General features: G+C 40.8%; 1 protein-coding gene across 9 annotated transcripts in view; it reads left to right on the forward strand.

Annotated features, from left to right (window-relative positions):
* Positions 1-791: 791 nt before the first annotated feature.
* KYAT3 (kynurenine aminotransferase 3) overlaps positions 792-17750 on the forward strand; it is a 53951-nt gene continuing 36992 nt past the window's right edge. Inside the window, exons 1-3 of one of the 9 annotated variants that reach the window (XM_060142491.1) lie at positions 792-910; positions 6990-7171; positions 8097-8196. In XM_060142491.1, the coding sequence (XP_059998474.1) occupies positions 8098-8196 (99 nt within the window). In that variant the 5' untranslated portion in view covers positions 792-910; positions 6990-7171; position 8097. Of the gene's footprint in view, positions 944-1305; positions 1439-6989; positions 7172-8082; positions 8197-17750 lie in introns of those variants that run through there. The other 8 variants (XM_060142488.1, XM_060142492.1, XM_060142493.1 and 5 more) reach the window with 8 other exon arrangements.

The raw sequence follows: 17750 nt of genomic DNA on the forward strand, positions 1-17750 counted from the left end.
CTACTGCTCCCCAACTCCTTCTATACTCTCATTTTCTTAAATTAGGAGATAAGGAAAATCTAGTTATGAAACCTAATTCTTACCAGAACCTCTCCTTTGGCTAACACTGCCCTCAATAAAGGAGTAATTTCTGATGTTCCTTTTTCTCTTAGCCGATTTTTCTTCTTCACGTTTAAAGTGTCACTTATTTTCCTTCTCAGTTTCTACCCTATTCCATTCCCGGTTCTCTGATCGAATTCGTTTTACTGTTCAGGAAAGTAAAGTTCCTTCTTTTCCCCCCTCACCACCATCATAGGTGATAAATACATCTACAAAACTTTTCGCACGCTCTCTTTAGCCTTGCCCTCTCTGGCACCTTCTAACATCGTTCAAACTACATGCTTCCGCTCACCTAAGCCCTGTGACCCCACAGCTTGCTTTTTCTTCCAAATCAATCCTTTGTCCTATAACCCGCCCCAAATCAATAGGTCACATACATCCAATTAGACCTCAACTTCATACCCAATCCCGGCTATATACAAGCCTCCGCCCCATTCCACCCCTCACCTAGACCCGCGTCCATTGCAAGGCCCTGATCCGGCTCCGCACCTCCACCTGCCAAGTCCAGTCCCGGTTCCCGGCTGTCCTCACAGCACATCACGCCCGAGTCTAGACACCACAGCCAATCCCCGGCCACATCCCCGCGCACCTCCCTCCCGCCCCCTTACTCTCCTGTGCCCGGCGCCTTTAACCTCCCCCTTCTCCACGCCCGCCCAGTTGCGTCCAGTCCGCTACCCCGGCCTGTCCCTCAGCCAATCGGCGTTTGGAATCCCGACCCCACAGTCAATCCCTTCCAGGCTCCGCCCCCACGTCCGAGTCCAGCCCCATCAGGCTCTTGAGGCCTCGCGGGACTGGAAGTCAGGGAGACGAGGTGTTCGCGTGACGGTTGTGAGTGGGGCGCAAGGTGGTCACTTGGTGGGGCTGAGGGCAGTGGTCTCGGGTGCGGAGACGCGCGGAGGGAGGTTGGGAGGGAGGGAGGCCTAGCTAGGGTGCGCTCGCCCGGCCGCGCGCCTGGCGGGCTGGGAGGAAGAGCCGGGGCTGGATTTCCTTCAGCATTCGGACTCGCCGTTCGGAGCGGAGGCGGGAGCGCGGGCCTGGGCCGCTGACCCCCGGCCCTGGCGGCCCACGGGGCTGGTAGCAGAGGGTCAGCGCTGGAATTTCAGAGTTTGCTTGCTCTAGAAAGGGAATGGCCCTGAGGTGACTGATCTTATAGGGTGGGGTCCCTTGGACCCCGGTCCTTGTCTCCTCCTTTTGCGCTTCATTTTTGCAATTTGGGCATTTTGTAAACGGTGTGGGAAGCTGACACCGACTCCAGTTCATCCGTAATCAGTATTCTTCCAGTTCATCCGTAATCGGTATAATCAATTTAAAAAAAGGAACAAGGCTGCTCACTTGCCACGTAAGTGACTCTTAGTGGAACCCATAGTTTTTAAGATAAAAGAGAAAAGAGGCCCAATCTGTTGCTTTTGGAGCCCCCAGCCAGTACGGACATTCTTCCGTCTTGCTGGCGCGCGGCTCCTCCGCTGCTACCTGAGGGCGCAGCCGGGCAGCTGGCTCCTTCCACACTGGGCTGCACACCCACCATTACAAAGTTAACTCACGTGGGGCTGAAACCAAACTCGTGACAACTTAAACCGGACAGCCAGATTCCTTCCCTCTGCAGAAATTTGTAATTAATTACACGAATCCCATTTTCACAAAACAGCTTTTAAGCAATTTCAGGATCATGTCTCCTAACTTAAGTCTTGTGCCGGCTCAGTATGGCTGATTTTTCCCATTCTTGCTTCAGTGACGTGGCTTTGAGGCTTATTCCCACTGTACTTCCCGCGCCAGTACCTTGTTCACCTCCTATATGCCCTATGTTGTATCAGTAAGCCTTATAAACATTCTAGAAGTGGACCAACAGGTACAGCGTGAGGTGGAAATAAACTTTCCTTGGGTCAGACTCTTAACCTGGGTTGTGCATTCATTAGCACTAGGCCTTTTTGCAGTCACCTCACATTAATCTTCCTTGAGCTTGCTGTTAACCTGAACATCTGTACTTTGTGAAATTCACTAAATCTTTTCCTACCTCTCCTCCACATATGCAAAGTGGTTATGAATTGATTATCTGGGTTTAAGTCCAGAGTTTCAAACTTTTTACAGTTCATCTTGACTGCTTTATTCATCTTTTAGCTCTGGATTCTCCAACAATCCATCAGCCTTCTCAGCTTCAGGTCCCCTCAAGCTGTGCCACACATATCTTCTGTATCTTCATTTTAAACAGCCTACACCAATGATAATAAATAGTTTAATTTTCTATTGATCATGTGTATATGACTGTGGAGTTTATCTTATGTATAATATGCCATAATCAGGTTTACTAGATACCCTGATTCACAATTTCCTGATTTTCTTCACAGAACTCTGTTTTTAAGTATAAATGAAACAGTGAAAATATTGTTTAAAATGAAAAGCCATATACCTTTTGATTTTGTCCAACTTTTCAATGACATCCCAATCTATTCATTTAGCTTCTCGGTGAATATGCATATGAAATGTTAATTGCTTTAGAAAAGTGCTGCTCAAAAAATGTTTATTTAAAGTACAGAAGAAAAAAAGCTTCAGGGGTTCTGAATTTGTATCTATCAGCCTGCTTAGATTTCTTTGGAGCCGATAATTCACTGGTGCCCTCACAGTTCCTTTTACAATGAAATTACCTAGTGAGAGAGTAATGAGTGAGAAGAAAAAAGATCTGGGCATTGAGGAATTCTGTCATTTAAGTTTGGGAAAATGAGAGATTGTCATAGGTCAAAAGCCAAGGGAAAATGGTGTTTCTGGGAGGAGACAGGGCTTGACCAGCTGATCTAAAGCTGCAGAGAGCTCAAGGAAAGTGAGAATTGCAAAATGTCCAGTGAATTTAACAATATGAATGTCAAAATTGACTTGCGCAAGAGCTGCCTCTATGGAATGATGGGTACAAAAATCAGATTGCACTGGGTTAGGGAGTATAGATTGAGGAAAGGGGACAGTTAATAAAATGATATGTTTTCATTGGGTTGGCCAAAAAGTTCGGTTTTTTTCAATAAGATGGCTCTAGTAGCACTTGGTTGTCTTTAACTTCATTCGAAACAATTTTATTAGATGGTATTGTGACAGCTTTCAAATCAGCGTGCATTTTTAAAAAACTTATCAAAATTGGTGAATTTTTATATAGCCATTTTAATATTGACGATGGAAGAAAAAAGCAATATTTTCAGCATATTATGCTTTATTATTTCAAGAAAGGTAAAAACGCAACCTAAGCGCAAAAAAAGATTTCTGCAGTGTATGGAGAAGGTGCTGTGAGTGACTGAACGTGTCAAAAGTGTTCTGTGAAATTTTGTGCTGGAGATTTCTCGCTGGGTGACACTCCATGGTTGGGTAGACCAGTTGACGTTGATAGTGATCAAATCGAGATATTGATTGACAACAATCAACGTTATACCACTTGGGAGATAGCTGACATACTCAAAATATCCAAATCAAGCATTGAAAATCATTTGCATCAGCTTGGTTATGTGAATCACTTTGATATTTGGGTTCCACATAAGTTAAGCGAAGAAAACCTTCTTGACCGTACTTCCGCATGCAATTCTCTACTTAAACGTAATGAAAACGTTACGTTTTTAAAACAAATTGGGACAGGCGATGAAAAGTGGATACTGTACAATAATGTGGGATGGAGGAGATCATGGGACAAGGGAAATGAACCACCAGCAACCACATCAAAGGCCGGTCTTCGCCTAAAGAAGGTGATCTTGTGTATATGGTGGGATTGGAAGGGAGTCCTCTATTATGAGGTCCTTCCAGAAAACCAAACGATTAATTCCAACAAGTACTGCTCCCAATTAGACCAACTGAAAGCAACAGTTGACAAAAGCGTCTGGAATTAGTCAACAGAAAACGCATGATCTTCCATCAGGATAATGCAAGACCACATGTTTCTTTGATGACCAGACAAAAACAGCTTGGCTGGGAAGTTCTGATTCATCTGCCATATTTACCAGACATTGTACCTTTGGATTTCCATTTATTTCGGTCTTTATAAAATTCTCTTAATGGAAAAAATTTTAATTCCCTCGAAGACTGTAAAAGGCACCTGGAACAATTCTTTGCTCAAAAAGATAAAAAGTTTTGGGAAGATGGAATTATGAAGTTGCCTGAAAAATGGCAGAAGGTCGTGGAACAAAACAGTGAATTCGTTGTTCAATGAAGTTCTTGGTGAAAATGAATAATGTGTCTTTTATTTTTACCTTAAACTTTTTGGCCAACCCAGTAACTAGAGGAGACTTGAGCAAGGAAAGCTGAATATGCTGAGGAGAGGGGTAATAATCAATGGAGCAAAGTCTCTGTGGAGGGGAGAGGAATGACATCTAAGTCATGGGAGGAGGGACTGTCCTTTTGTAGCAGGGTCACTTCCTTTATTATAGTAGGAAGAAAAAAGGAATATTTTTAGGTTTGTTTTTTTACATGTGGGTAGGTTGAAAGAATTCGCGTCTGATGGCTTCTGTTTTCTCTGTGATAGAGAGCAAGGTCATCTGCTTAGACTAAGGAGGGTTTTATGTTAGAGGAGTGTGGGAAAAATTTAATCATTTTGTACTATGGGAGAGAAATATTGCCTATTCTCTTATGGCTTTTGGGTGGGCCCAAGAATTAAACTGACATAATACAGATTAACAGGAGAAAAGCACACATTTAATAAAAGTTCTGTGTGACACAGGAACTTTCACAAGGAAATGAAGACCCAAAGAAGTAGCAAAACCAAGTGCTTTTTTGCTAGATTGAACAAAGAGAGGCCATTGTGGAAAAGTAACCAAAAAATATAGGGAGCCTAAAGGAAGATAAGAATTATTTTAACAAGGTCTGTTTGTACAGAATTCTCTCAGCTTTAACTCCCTGTCTAAGAGTGTTTCTTTTTTCCCAGTATAGGGCAGGTATCTTTCACATGGGAATTTTATCTCCTGTTTTCAGGAAGAAAGGGGGAGATCAGATCACTCTTCTTGCCTCGGCTGTTTTTCCAGTGCCTTTAGCTCACAATAATCCTTAGGCCAAAGTGGCAATTTTGGGGGGAGTATATTCTGCCATCCTGTACCTATAAAATATAGTAGAAATGCTGGAGAGTGTTGGGGGTCAATTTGAGATTAATGACCATAATTTGTGGTGAAACCGATCCTATCCTTTGTGATTTTCTCCAGCAGTCCACAGCTTCATGGGCCATAGGAAAAACAGACACTGTAATTGAGTTCATCCGGGGCCAGGGTTTTATAGATACCTATCTATAAAAGACAGACGGGGAGCTAGGGCATTGTAAAGAACATTATTGAAGCAGTGGAACTGGCGTCTAAGTTGGAAAATAAAGGAAGGTGAGGTCTGATTGAGAAAAGGAGAGGCAGCCTCCTAGAGATCTTGATGATATTTAAGAATAGTAATCATTGGAATAAGTAAGCAAATTGGAAGGATAGGTAGTTTATGGTCAAAGATCAGAATACTTCAATTAATTGTTTTGGAATTAGACCAGATTGAGGTAATGGCAAGGTGCAGGATGTGACTATAGGAGAGAGTGCCTAGGGTGGGATGGAAGAGAATAGTGATGGGCACAGGGATGTCAGTTGTTGGATGGACCATCTCTGAAGACATGGGAATTACCTGGGATGATCACAGTACTTAGAGTTGAGAAGAAAACTGTGTGCCTAATGACAAAATCTCTAATGAATGACAAGGAGTTATCAGCAGGCCAGAAGATAATATCATTGAAGCAGATGACGGAAGTAGTAGTCTGGTAATGGTAAAATAGACGGTAAGAAAGAGATAAGTGAGGCATATACAAGCAAAAGCTGACACTGAGGCATATAGGAGTGGTATCTTCAAGGAGCAGTAAGGTTTCAGTTCAAGCTAGGAGGTACAAGGAACACTTTGAAAGCATAAAGATGTAATGGGATTCGCTGAGAATGGTGCAGCCGTTCCGAAAGACACAGTAGAAAGTTTGGAAAGTGGAAGAGAAATGAAGGGCTGGGTCAGTTTCCAGGCAATACTTTGCATTATGGTGGTAATGTGCTGCAGAAAACAGGGAAGAAGAGGTGGGAATTAGGCTTTGGGATTTCCAGATGAAAACAGGTAGATTTAGTGTCAACTTCCAAAGGGGAATGGGTATTGAGGTGTGGTGGCCAGAGGGTGTGGCTCACCCAACCTGGGGGGAATCTCCCAAGACCTGCAGCCTGAGGTCACACACAACCAGCCACTGATGTACAGTACTTTCTGAGATTACCTGGAAACCAAGGATTCATTTATTCATCTGTTTTGAAGTATGGGGAAACTAAGGCCCACCAAAGGTCAGGGAATTGTCCCAGGATAGAAACCTTTTTTTAATATCAAAAATAAGGGTTAGAATCCAGGTATCCTGACTCCTAGTCCTGTTTGCTCCCCTCCCAGCTCCCCAACCCCATTTATCTGAAGAAGGTAGAAGAGGTTTCTCTCACTTTTCTACTTGCAAGGAAGAATTTTACTTATACTTTCGTTAATAACAAATAAATTAGGTTGAATTTAAATAAATGGGCATTTTTTTTCTGAAAAATATATTGTCCTAAATCAAATAACTCTATGATACTGAATGAAGATTGTTCAACATAGTCACTGTTGTTTGGTAATACCTTTCCTCAGAACTAGCCCTACTGCCTAATCCAATTAATATTTTATTCCTGAACAGAACTATTAATGACCAAAGAATAGGCATTTCTTGATTTAAGAAAACCTGGTCTTTGACTTGAAAGATGTAAAACGTAAGAGGTAATTATTTACTTTACAAAGGAATCAATATTTCATAAAAGGACTCATCATAAATAGTTCACTTAAATCATTAATTTATAATGCGATTTTATGTATTCATTCAGTCATTTGACACATTTATTTATCACGTGCCTCCTATGTGCCAGAGAAGACAGTGGTGAACTAAACGCACCAGGTCCCCCTGTTCATGGCGCTTACATTAAATTATCAAATGAATGAGTGAGTGGTCAGCCAAACAAACAGAAAGTGCTTTGCAGAGAATTAACCTAAGCTGATGTGATGTAGAATGGCTAAGAGGCTGTCATTTAAGCTGAATTTTATTGACAAGGTAAGGAATTTCTATTTCACTTTTTAAGAAACATCCAATATATTATTTTTCACATCTGTAGCCTTCACATTTTGGTAACTTAAAGAGATTCATAGCTATTGATAGTTTCAGTGGTCCCTTTGAATCAATAAAGTGTGTCTTTTTTTCTAAAAGTTTGATTATTAGAGATGAAGGAAATGCCATCCACTGATAGAACATTGTCAGAGTAAAACCTTATGGGAAGTTTCTGCTTTCCTGAATGCTTTCACTTCTAAATGGCAGTATAATAAGAATTCCATTTTGCTTTGATCTCCCTACTTTGACCCATGATTGATAATGATTTCCTTACAAGTAGAGAAGTAATCTAGATTCATGCCTCTTAGCAAGCCATTTCAATAGATTTCCAGCTACCTACTGGAATTGTTGAAGGTAGTACCACCTGAGAAAATAAGGGAAGATTCATTCGTATATTCTTCATATTTATCAAGGACCTACTATAATCCTTTTCAAACAACTTTCTAAATAACCTGTTTCTAACAACTTTAATTTACTGTTACAAATTGCATTTTTACTAGTGACTTCTCCAGACGATTCTGAAATTTAAGTAGTTCTTAGACTGAAATATTCTGGATTTTATGCCTACTAGGAATGGAACTTTTACTTCCTGTAGTTTAATGCTCTTGACTAAATTACAACTTTGTTTTTTAAATTCACCATATCCTTACAGATCTCTACTTTAAAATGACACATGCATAAATTTGTATAAGGAGGATTCTATTAGAATGATTCTAGTGATGAGAAATTATATCATAGAAAGAAAACTCAGCTATCAATAAATTTTATTTTTATTTTATACAAGTTTATGGTCTATCACCTAGCTATAAATGGTTAATAGTGATATAAGTATATATTTACTCCCTTTAAAATTTTTTCTTTTGTCCTGTAGCATGTTTTTGGCCCGGGGGAGACTGTGCACCCTTGGCAGTAGACCTCAATTCCTGAAGACAATTTGTGCTTCAAAAATCCTTGGACTCTCTACTTCTGCTGTAAGTATTGCTTAATCACTTACAGAAATAATAGTGCACATATTCTGCAATGTCCAAAAAACATAATTTTTTAGATACTTTATAATTATTTTATTAGAATGGGTATTTCTGTTATATAAACTGAAATTATCTCTTGTCATCAGCTAGACCTGACCTTCACTGGGCAGCTGCTTGCCTGTCTATGTATCAGGCATATTGCTGGGCATTTTATTCAATATCTCACTTTATTTTATTTTTTTAATTGAAGTATAGTTAATTTATAATATTATGTTAGTTTCAGGTGTACAGCTTAGTGAATCCATTTTTTTGCAGATTATATTTCATCATAGGTTATTATAAGATATTGGGTATAATTCCTTGTGTTACACAGTAAATCTTTGTTGCTTATCTATTTTATGTATAGTAGTTTGTATCTGTTAATCACATACTCTAATTCCCTCCCCCTGCACACTCTTTGATAATCGTAAGTTTGTTTTCTATGTCTGTAAGCCTGTTTCTGTTTTGTATATACATTCATTTGTATTTTTAGATTCCACATATAAGTGCTGTTATATAGTATTTGTTTTTCTTTGTATGACTTACTTTATTAAGCATAATATTCTCTAGGTCCATCCACATTGCTGCAAATGGCAATATTTCATTCTTTTTTATGGCTGAGTAATATTCCATTGTATATATACCGCATCTTCTTATGCCAGTCATCTGTTGATGCTTGGGTTCCTTCCATTGTAAATGGAATTTTCTCCCATTCTGTAGGTTGTCTTTTTGTTTCATTGATGGTTTCCTTTGCTGTGCAAAAACTTAAGTTTAATTAGGTCCCATTTGTTTATTTTTTCCTTTATTTCTTTTGCCTTGGGAGGCTAATTAAGAAAATATTGCTACCATTTATGTCAAAGACTGTTTCACATATGTTCTCTTCTAGGTGTTTTATGATGTTATATCTTACATTTAGGTCTTCAAGCTATTTTGAGTTTATTTTTGTATATGGTGTGAGGGAATGTTCTAACCTTATTGTTTTACATGTGTCTGTCCAGTTCTCCCAGCACCACTTATTGAGGAGATTATCTTTTCTCCATGTATATTCTTGCTTACTTTGTCATAGATTAGTTGACCACAGCTGGGTGGGTTTATTCCTGGTCTCTCTAGTCTGTTCCATTAATGTGGGTGTCTGTTTTTGTGCCAAAACCATGCTATTTTGATTACTGTAGCTTTGTAGTATTGTCTGAAGTCTGGGAGTGTTATGCCTACTGCTTTGTTCTTTTTCGTCAGGATTGCTTTGGCAATTCTGGATCTCTTATGGTTCCTATAAATTTTTTTTTTAACATCTTTATTGGAGTATAATTGCTTTACAATGGTGTGTTAGTTTCTGCTGTATAACAAAGTGAATCAGCTATATGTATACATATATCCCCATATGCCCTCCCTCTTGTGTCTCCCTCCCACCCTCCCTATCCCTATAAATTTTAGGATTATTTATTCTAGTTCTGTGAAAAATTTCATGGGCAATTTGATAGGGATCACATTAAATTTGTAGGTTGCTTTGGGTAGTATGGCCATTTTAACAATATTAATTCTTCCAACTCAAGAGCACAGGTTATCTTTTCATTTCATTGAATCATCTTCAATTTCCTTTATCAGTGTTTTATAGTTTTCAGTGTATAAATCTTTCACCTCCTTCGTTAAGTTTCTTCCTAAGTTTTTTGTTTTGTTTTGTTTTTATGTGATTTTAAATAGGATTTTTTTTTACATTCACTTTCTGATATTTTATTACTTGGGAATAGAAAAGCAATAGATTTCTGTATCTTAATCTTGTATTCTACAACTTTGCTGAATTCATTTATTGGTTCTAATGGGTTTTGTGTGAGACTTTCTGGTTCTCTACGTAGAGTATCATGTCATCTGCAAATAGTGACAGTTTGACCTCTTCCCTTTCAATTTGGATACCTTTTATTTCTTCTTCTTGTCCTATTTCTGTGTCTAGGACTTCCAATACTATGTTAAATAAAAGCAGCGAAAGACAAGGCATCCTTGTCTTGTTCCTGAATTTAGTGGGAAGGCTTTCAGCTTTTAACCATTGAATATTATGTTACCTGTGGGTTTGTCATAAATGGTCTTTATTATGTTGAAATATGTTCCCTGTATACCCACTTTGACAAGAGTTTTTACCATGAATGGTTGTTGAATTCTGTCAAATGCTTTTTCTGCATCTATTGAGAATACATGTAGTTTTTGTGTTTCCTTTTGTTGATATGGTGTATCACATTGATTGATTTGTGTATGTTGAACCATGCATGTGACACTGGAATAAATCCAACTTGATCATGGTATATGATCCTCTTTAAGTATTGTTGGATTCAGTTTGCTAATCTTTTGTTGAGGATTTTTGCCTCTATATTCATCAAAGATATTGGCCTGTAATAATTTTCTTTTTTTGTAGTGTCTTTGTCTGGTTTTGTATCAGGGTAATGGTGGCCTTGTAGAGTGAATTTGGGAGTTTTCCCTCTTCTTCAGTTTTTTGGAATACTTTGAGAAGAATAAGCTCTTTTTTTGTTTGTTTGATAGAATTCCCCATTGAAGCCATTGAGTCCTGATCTTTTGTTTGCGAGGAATTTTTATTTTTTATTTTTTTTTGCGGTACGCGGGCCTCTCACTGTTGTGGCCTCTCCCGTTGCAGAGCACAGGCTCTGGACGCGCAGGCTTAGCAGCCATGGCTCACGGGCCCAGCCACTCTGCGGCATGCGGGATCTTCCCGGACCAGGGCACGAACCCATGTCCCCTGCATCGGCAGGCAGACTCTCAACCACTGCGCCATCAGGGAAGCCTGTGAGGAATTTTTTTAATTACAGATTCTATTTTGCTTCTAGTGATTGGTCTGTTTAAATTGTTTCTTCTTTTTTTTTTTTTTCTTTGTGGTACGTGGGCCTCTCACTGCTGTGGCCTCTCCCATCGTGGAGCACAGGCTCCGGACGCGCAGGCTCCCGACGCGCAGGCTCCAGACGCGCAGGCTCAGCGTCCATGGCTCACGGGCCCAGCCGCTCCGCGGCATGTGGGATCTTCCCGGACCGGGGCACGAACCCGTGTCCCCTGCATCGGCAGGCAGACTCTCAACCACTGTGCCACCAGGGAAGCCCCTAAATTGTTTCTTCTTGACTTATTCTTGGCAAGCTGTATGTGTAGAAATTTGTCCATTTTTGCTAGGTTGTCCAGTTTGTTGGCACATAATTGTTCACAGTATTCTCTTTTGTTTTTGTTTTTTATTTTTAATCTCTGTGGTAGTGCCATTTCCCCTCTTTCATTTTGTGTTTTGTTTTTCTGGGTCCTCTATCAGTTGATAGTTTCATGGGTGTTCCCTTGTAAATGATTCTTTGATTTTCCCTTGCTGCCTTTTGAATTCTCTCTTTTACTTTTGCTATTTTAATTATGTCTTACTGTAGGTCTGTTTGAGTTCCTCTTGTTGGGGACTCTCTGTGATTCCTATACCTAGATATCTGTTTCCTTCTTTAGGTTTGGGGATTTTTCAGCCATAATTTCTTTAAATACATTTTCAATCCCCTCTCTCTCTTCACCTTCTGGAACCCCTATTATACATAGATTGGCACACTTTATATTATCCCATTGATCTCATATGTTGCTTTCTTTTTTTTTTAATTTGTTTTTCTGTCTGTTGTTCTGATTGGGTGATTTATTTTATCTTCCAGATTATTTCTTGTGTCATTAAGATGGCTATTCATTATTCCTAGAGTGCTTTTTGTCTCAGAAATTCAATTATCTGTTTTCAGCTGGGTCTTTATAGTTTCTAGTTCCTTGTTGAAACAATCTGTGTTTAGATCACTTCTCTTTCTTAATCCAGTCAGCATTTTTATTAATAACTCTTTGAACTCAGTGTCTGGTAGACTGATTATATGTTTCATTATTTAGTTTTTTCAGGGGCTTTCTCTTGCTCTTTTAATTGGGAGAATTTCCTCTGCCTTTTCATTTGACTTAACTTTCTCTTTCTCTGTGAACTAGGGAGAAATGGTTATCTATTGTGGTCTTGTAGGGGTGCTTTCATGTTGGAGCATCCCTCTGCAGACTGTGCATATCCTTCAAAGACACAAACCAGTGTCTTTGGTGCGAAGGCTGGTTTTGATATGGATGCCAGCCAGCTCTTCCCTTAGGGTGTGCTGACTGTTATCACCTTGTTAGGGGTTGTGGTTCGTGTTGGAGGATCTAGAGCCTGTGCAGGGTATGAAGCAGGACTTCCTGTCTGCTCTGTGGCTGTCGCCACCCTGTCAGTGGTAGGGTCAGCTCACCAGTTTTTGGAGCAGAAGCACTGAGGCTCTGGATTGATCAGGCTTCATTCCCCTTGAGTGTTTGGCTTGTGAACTCACAGAGTCAGATGCACCACCTGAGTAGGTGTCTGTGGCTCCACTCAGACACAACCTAAAGTCACATCCCTAACCCTGTTGTGGTTATCCCTGATCTAGTGCAAGGCTGTGGTGTGGAGTAGGCAGGCCAAGCACTCACTAGGCTGGGGCTGGGGCCGGGACATAGTGGCTGTAGGAAATGAGGCGACTATGCTGCCGCCAGAGATCTGGGCTGCCTCTGTGGCAGTCTTCTCCTAGGACCTGTCTGCCCAAGATCCAGTGCCAAGTTCTGGCGTGAAGTGGGTGGAGCTGGTACACTCATGTGTCTGTGAAAGGGACCTCATCATGTTGGTCGCGGTGGTTCCCAGGCATTGCAGGAGTAAGCGCTAACAATGGCCACCACTCCAGCTGGACCACAACCCAGGCCACTAGGCCATCTCTGTGTCCCTAGATCGAGTCTTCTCCCAGGACGTGTCTGCCCCAGATCTAGTGCCAAGCTGTGATGTGGAGTGGGTGAGGCTGGGGTATTCTTTCTGCTTGGATTGGGAAATGTAGCGAGCCAGCAGCCACCAGTGCAGAGCTCTCTCTGCCCTGTTTATTGGCAGGCCAGACCCCATGTACTCTTCACAGGTAAAGTCTAGGCTTCTCCAGTTCTCTCTGTTCCAGCAATTCTCCCAGCAGCCAGAGGGCTTGTCTCCTCCATGTAGGACCCTGGGACTAGGACACCCTGTCTGTGGCTCAACTCGCTTGCTCCCCAGGGGGAGGGTTCTCTCAGACCTTTCAGCTCCCTCACTGTGGCAGAGCTCCCTACCCTAAGCCTTTTTTCCATTCTGCCCAGTTAGTGGAAATCTTTCTTGCAGCTTTGGTTGTAGAGGCGTTCTGTCAGTTTCCAGTTAGTCTTCCATGCGAATTGTTCCACATGTAGATGTATTTTTTTTTTAAACATCTTACTATGCTGTATTCAGTCTGTGCATTCTTTTTTTTTTTTTTTTGCAAATTTATTTATTTTTATTTATCTGTTTTTTCGGCTGTGTTGGGTCTTTGTTGTTGCGCATGGGCTTTCTCTAGCTGCGGTGAGTGGGGGCTACTCTTTGTTGTGGTGCACAGGCTTCTCATTGCGGTGGCTTCTCTTGTTGTGGAGCACGGGCTCTAGGCGCACGGGATTCAGTAGTTGCGGCACGTGGGCTCAGTAGTTGTGGCTCACGGGCTCTAGGGCTCAGGCTCAGTAGTCATGGCATGCAGGCTTAGTTGCTCCGCGGGATGTGGGATCTTCCCGGACCAAGGCTCGAACCCGTGTCCCTGCATTGGCAGGTGGATTCTTAACCACCGCGCCACCAGGGAAGCCCCCTGTAGATGTATTTTGGATGTGTTTGTTAGGGGAGGTGATCACCATGTCCTCCTACTCTGCCATATTGATCTAATCCCCTTATTATGTCACTTTATATTTACAAAATTCTTCAAGTTATGATTTGTTATAATCCTGTTTTACAAATGAAACAGTGGAGGCTTAAATAGGTTTAGTAACTTGCCCAAGGTCACACAGCTTATAAGTGGCATAACTAAAATACCATTCTCACCTGTATCTAGCTCTGGTATTCTAAGTCTGGCTCTGTCTACTCAAGAAAGGATATTATATAGTGACTCTAAGTGCAGACCAGTTATAGGAGATATGGCAGATTGAGGACTAAGTTATGTAACGAATTAGAAAAGCAAACAAATCCAGAATGTGGGTCATAACCACAGGATAGATTCCTGACTTGGTTTCTTCAACAAGTCAGCACAGGGGAAAAGTGGTGGTGGGTAGTGTTTCAGAGGGACTGCTCTGGGGTGGAAAGAGGCTTAACCACCAGTATGATATATGGACCTTGTTTAGGAACTTGACCCAATCAACAGAAATGTAAAGAGATATTTTTAAAGACACTTAGAGAAATATGACTGTAGATTGGGTATTAGATGATATCAAGGAATCATTGTTAGTGAGCTGTGATGATGACATTGAAGTTATATAAGAGAATATCAATGTTTTTTAGAGATATATACCAAGTATATAGTGGCAAATGACTTAAGGTCTAGGATATGCTTTAAAATTACTCAGCAATTAAAAAAAAAGAAAGAAAAGGAAAAGCAGAAGAGATGAAGCAAATGAGGCAAAATCTTGATATCATTACTGAATCTGGGTAACATGTATGTGAGTGTTTTACATTTTGTTGAGTCTTTTAAGTCTACATCCCTACTTTGCATTTCCACTTTCAGTTTTTTCATTACAGGAACATTCTGTTATTTTCCCGTGCCATCTAGTGGCAAAAGAATGTAATTTGTCTGCTTTTTTGAATGGAGAGCCATACCTTAGAACTAACATCTATTACCTGTGAGATAATTCTGTTAGTGTCTGCTTGCTTGAACAGCATTTTGTCCAAAGGGAGAAAGAGAACATGATTTCACAATACCCCGGCAGCTCTTTTTTTTTTTAAGTTTTTAAAATTTTAATAAACTTCTTTTTAAAAGAGCGTTATAGCTTCAGAGCAAAATTGAGCAGAACCTACAGAGTTCCCATGTATCCCCTGGCCCTCACATGCATAGCCTCTCTCATTATCAACATTCCTCACCTGAGTGGTGTAACTATTACAAACATTGAACCTACCTCGATACATCATTGTCACCCAGAGTCCCCCCCAGAGGCTCTAGAGAGAATCCAGTCCAGCCTCTTCCAGCTTCTGATGGCTGCTGGTATTCTTTGGCTTACGGCCACATCACTCTAATCTTCATTGCCAGCATCTTCAAATCACTCTCTGCTCCATCTTCACATGGCCTTCTCTGTGTGTGTATAATCTCTCTCTGCCTCCCTCTTATATGGATACCTGTGATTAAATTTAGGGCCCACCTGGATAATCCAAAATTATCTCCTCATCTCAAGATCCTTAATTTAATCACATCTGCAAGGATATAAGGATATATATTGCCCTGTAAGGTAACATTCACAGGTTTCAGGGATAAGATGCAGATGTTTTTGGGGAGGTCATTTCTGAGCCAACCACAGTGGGGATTATGGAGAAGATGATCTCAAACAGAGGGAAGAACTTGAATAGAAGCATCGGAAACAGAAACGCACTGAAGGTAATTAGAGAGTGGCAAGTGGTCCTATGCTGTTGAGTCACTGTATATGAGGCAGCAGCACAGAGTGAGAGAAGGCTGAAAGGAGATTAAGAGCCTTGAGTGCCAGGTTCGAATTTGAGTTACGTTTCATGGACTGAGGAGAGCCTTTGGAGAGTTTAGAGCAAGCTAGTAGCATCACCCAGTCTGTGTTTTAAGTGTTTAGCTCTGGAGCACTGCAAATGATGGATTAGAGGCAGAATGCCATTTAAATAATTCAACGTGAGGATAATTAAAGAGGTAGGATTTCATTCATATGTTCAAAAAATACTTTTGAACACATTACCTTTCATACACGATTTTAGATACTGGAGATACAGCAATGAGCAACACAAGTCTTGTTTTCTGAATTTTTCATTTTAGTGAGAGACAGATCATTTACAAGTTAAAATAATTTTAGGTAGTTGTGAATGTCATAAGAAAATGAAATAGAGAAAACTGCTAGAACCATTGGTGGTACTAGTGGGAGAGAGGGGGTGAGTAACGTTAGGGCATATAGTTTCGGCAGCCCTCTCTGAGGAGGTTCTATCTGAATAGAGAGCATATCGAATAGAAGGACATAAGGAACCAGCCACATGAAGACCTAAGAGAGGGCATTCTAGGCAGAGGACGCAGCAATTGCAAAAGCTTTTATATCAGTCAGCTCTGCTGCTGTAACAAAAGCCACCAAATCTTACCTTCTTATAACAGTAGCCGTCCCATTCTCACTCAGGTTTTATGTAGGCTATAAGTCAGCTGTAGCTTTGCTGCAGGTTGCAGCTGCACTCTATATGTTTTTTTAAATTTCAGGATCTAAGGTAAAAATGTAACCCCTACCTGAGTCATGGTCTTCGCACAGTAGAGGAGAGAAGAACCAGAGGCTGAGCCAAACCATGCAACAGCTTTTAAAGTTTCTCCTGGTCCTAGTATATGTCACATTCACTCACATTCCATTGACCAGAGCAAATCACATGTCCAATCTCAAAGTCACTCCTTCCGAAAAGGAGGGGTGAATAATTATACAGAGTAATGTAATCCGTGACAGATGGGAACAAACCTGGAGTGTTTAAGGCATAGAAAGAAGAAAGGCTCAATGAGAATAGAGAATTTTAGTCTGTTTTGCTCACTGATATATCCCAAGAAGAAAAGTGCCTTGTATAAAATAAGTATTCAAGAAATATTTGTTCCATGAGTGAATGAAAGCCAATGTATCAAATATAAGGGAGATATGAGATTGCAATCAATGCATTGGTATATAGGAGGAAACTTAATTTCACCCCTGCCTTAGAATTTGGTTCTCCATTCACCTCTTCCCTGGCTCTCTGTTCCAGACATAGACATTTACACCGCATACCTTCAGCTCTGCCATAGAAGTAGGGTGTCTGTACCCCTCTCCCTATCAGCCTTCCCTTCTAGATGGACTTTCATAGACTGCTGTGACCTGGGACCCCCTCCCATTCTCTAAGGACAGCAGTTCCTCCTATCTTTCTGGAAAATGCTCTTTTCCCCATTCCAAACATATGTTTTGTTAGGTGCTGGTATATTTGTAAAGATACTACCAGGGGCAGTGACAGGTTCTAGCTTAGGGAGCACATCCAGAGGGGCTGGAGATGGGGAGTCAGGTCTATACCGTTTTTTGATTGGGTAGTAAGTACATTTGAAAAAAAAAAAGCATCCAAAAAAATGGCATCCTTGGTTGACTACATCTCTATATCTCTCATGATCTTGCTTCACACTGCTCTGATATCTTTTCATTATAGTCTTAACAGGCATATTAATATAGTACTTTTTAAATCGGGGAGGGGGGGAGGAGCCATTCAGAGCCCTTCCCTAGAATTTTTGAAATTGGCACCAGAGAAGGCAGCTCTCAGGCCCTCTGTGGTGGTGAAATCGGGAGGTATAACTGTGTTTTGTCTCATGTGGAGAAAAGCAGACAGAGATTGCATAGAAAAGTAGATGAAGCAGAGCCCTTATGAGGTTTACGTTTCTGGTTTCAGTGTTACCTTGTTGCTGGCTGCACCCTTTACCTTCTCATGGTGACATGAGCTTTCTAATAAATTCCTTTTTTCCCTAAGCTGT

The sequence above is a fragment of the Lagenorhynchus albirostris genome, chromosome 2, assembly GCF_949774975.1.
Source record: "Lagenorhynchus albirostris chromosome 2, mLagAlb1.1, whole genome shotgun sequence".
Taxonomy (NCBI): Eukaryota; Metazoa; Chordata; class Mammalia; order Artiodactyla; family Delphinidae; genus Lagenorhynchus; species Lagenorhynchus albirostris.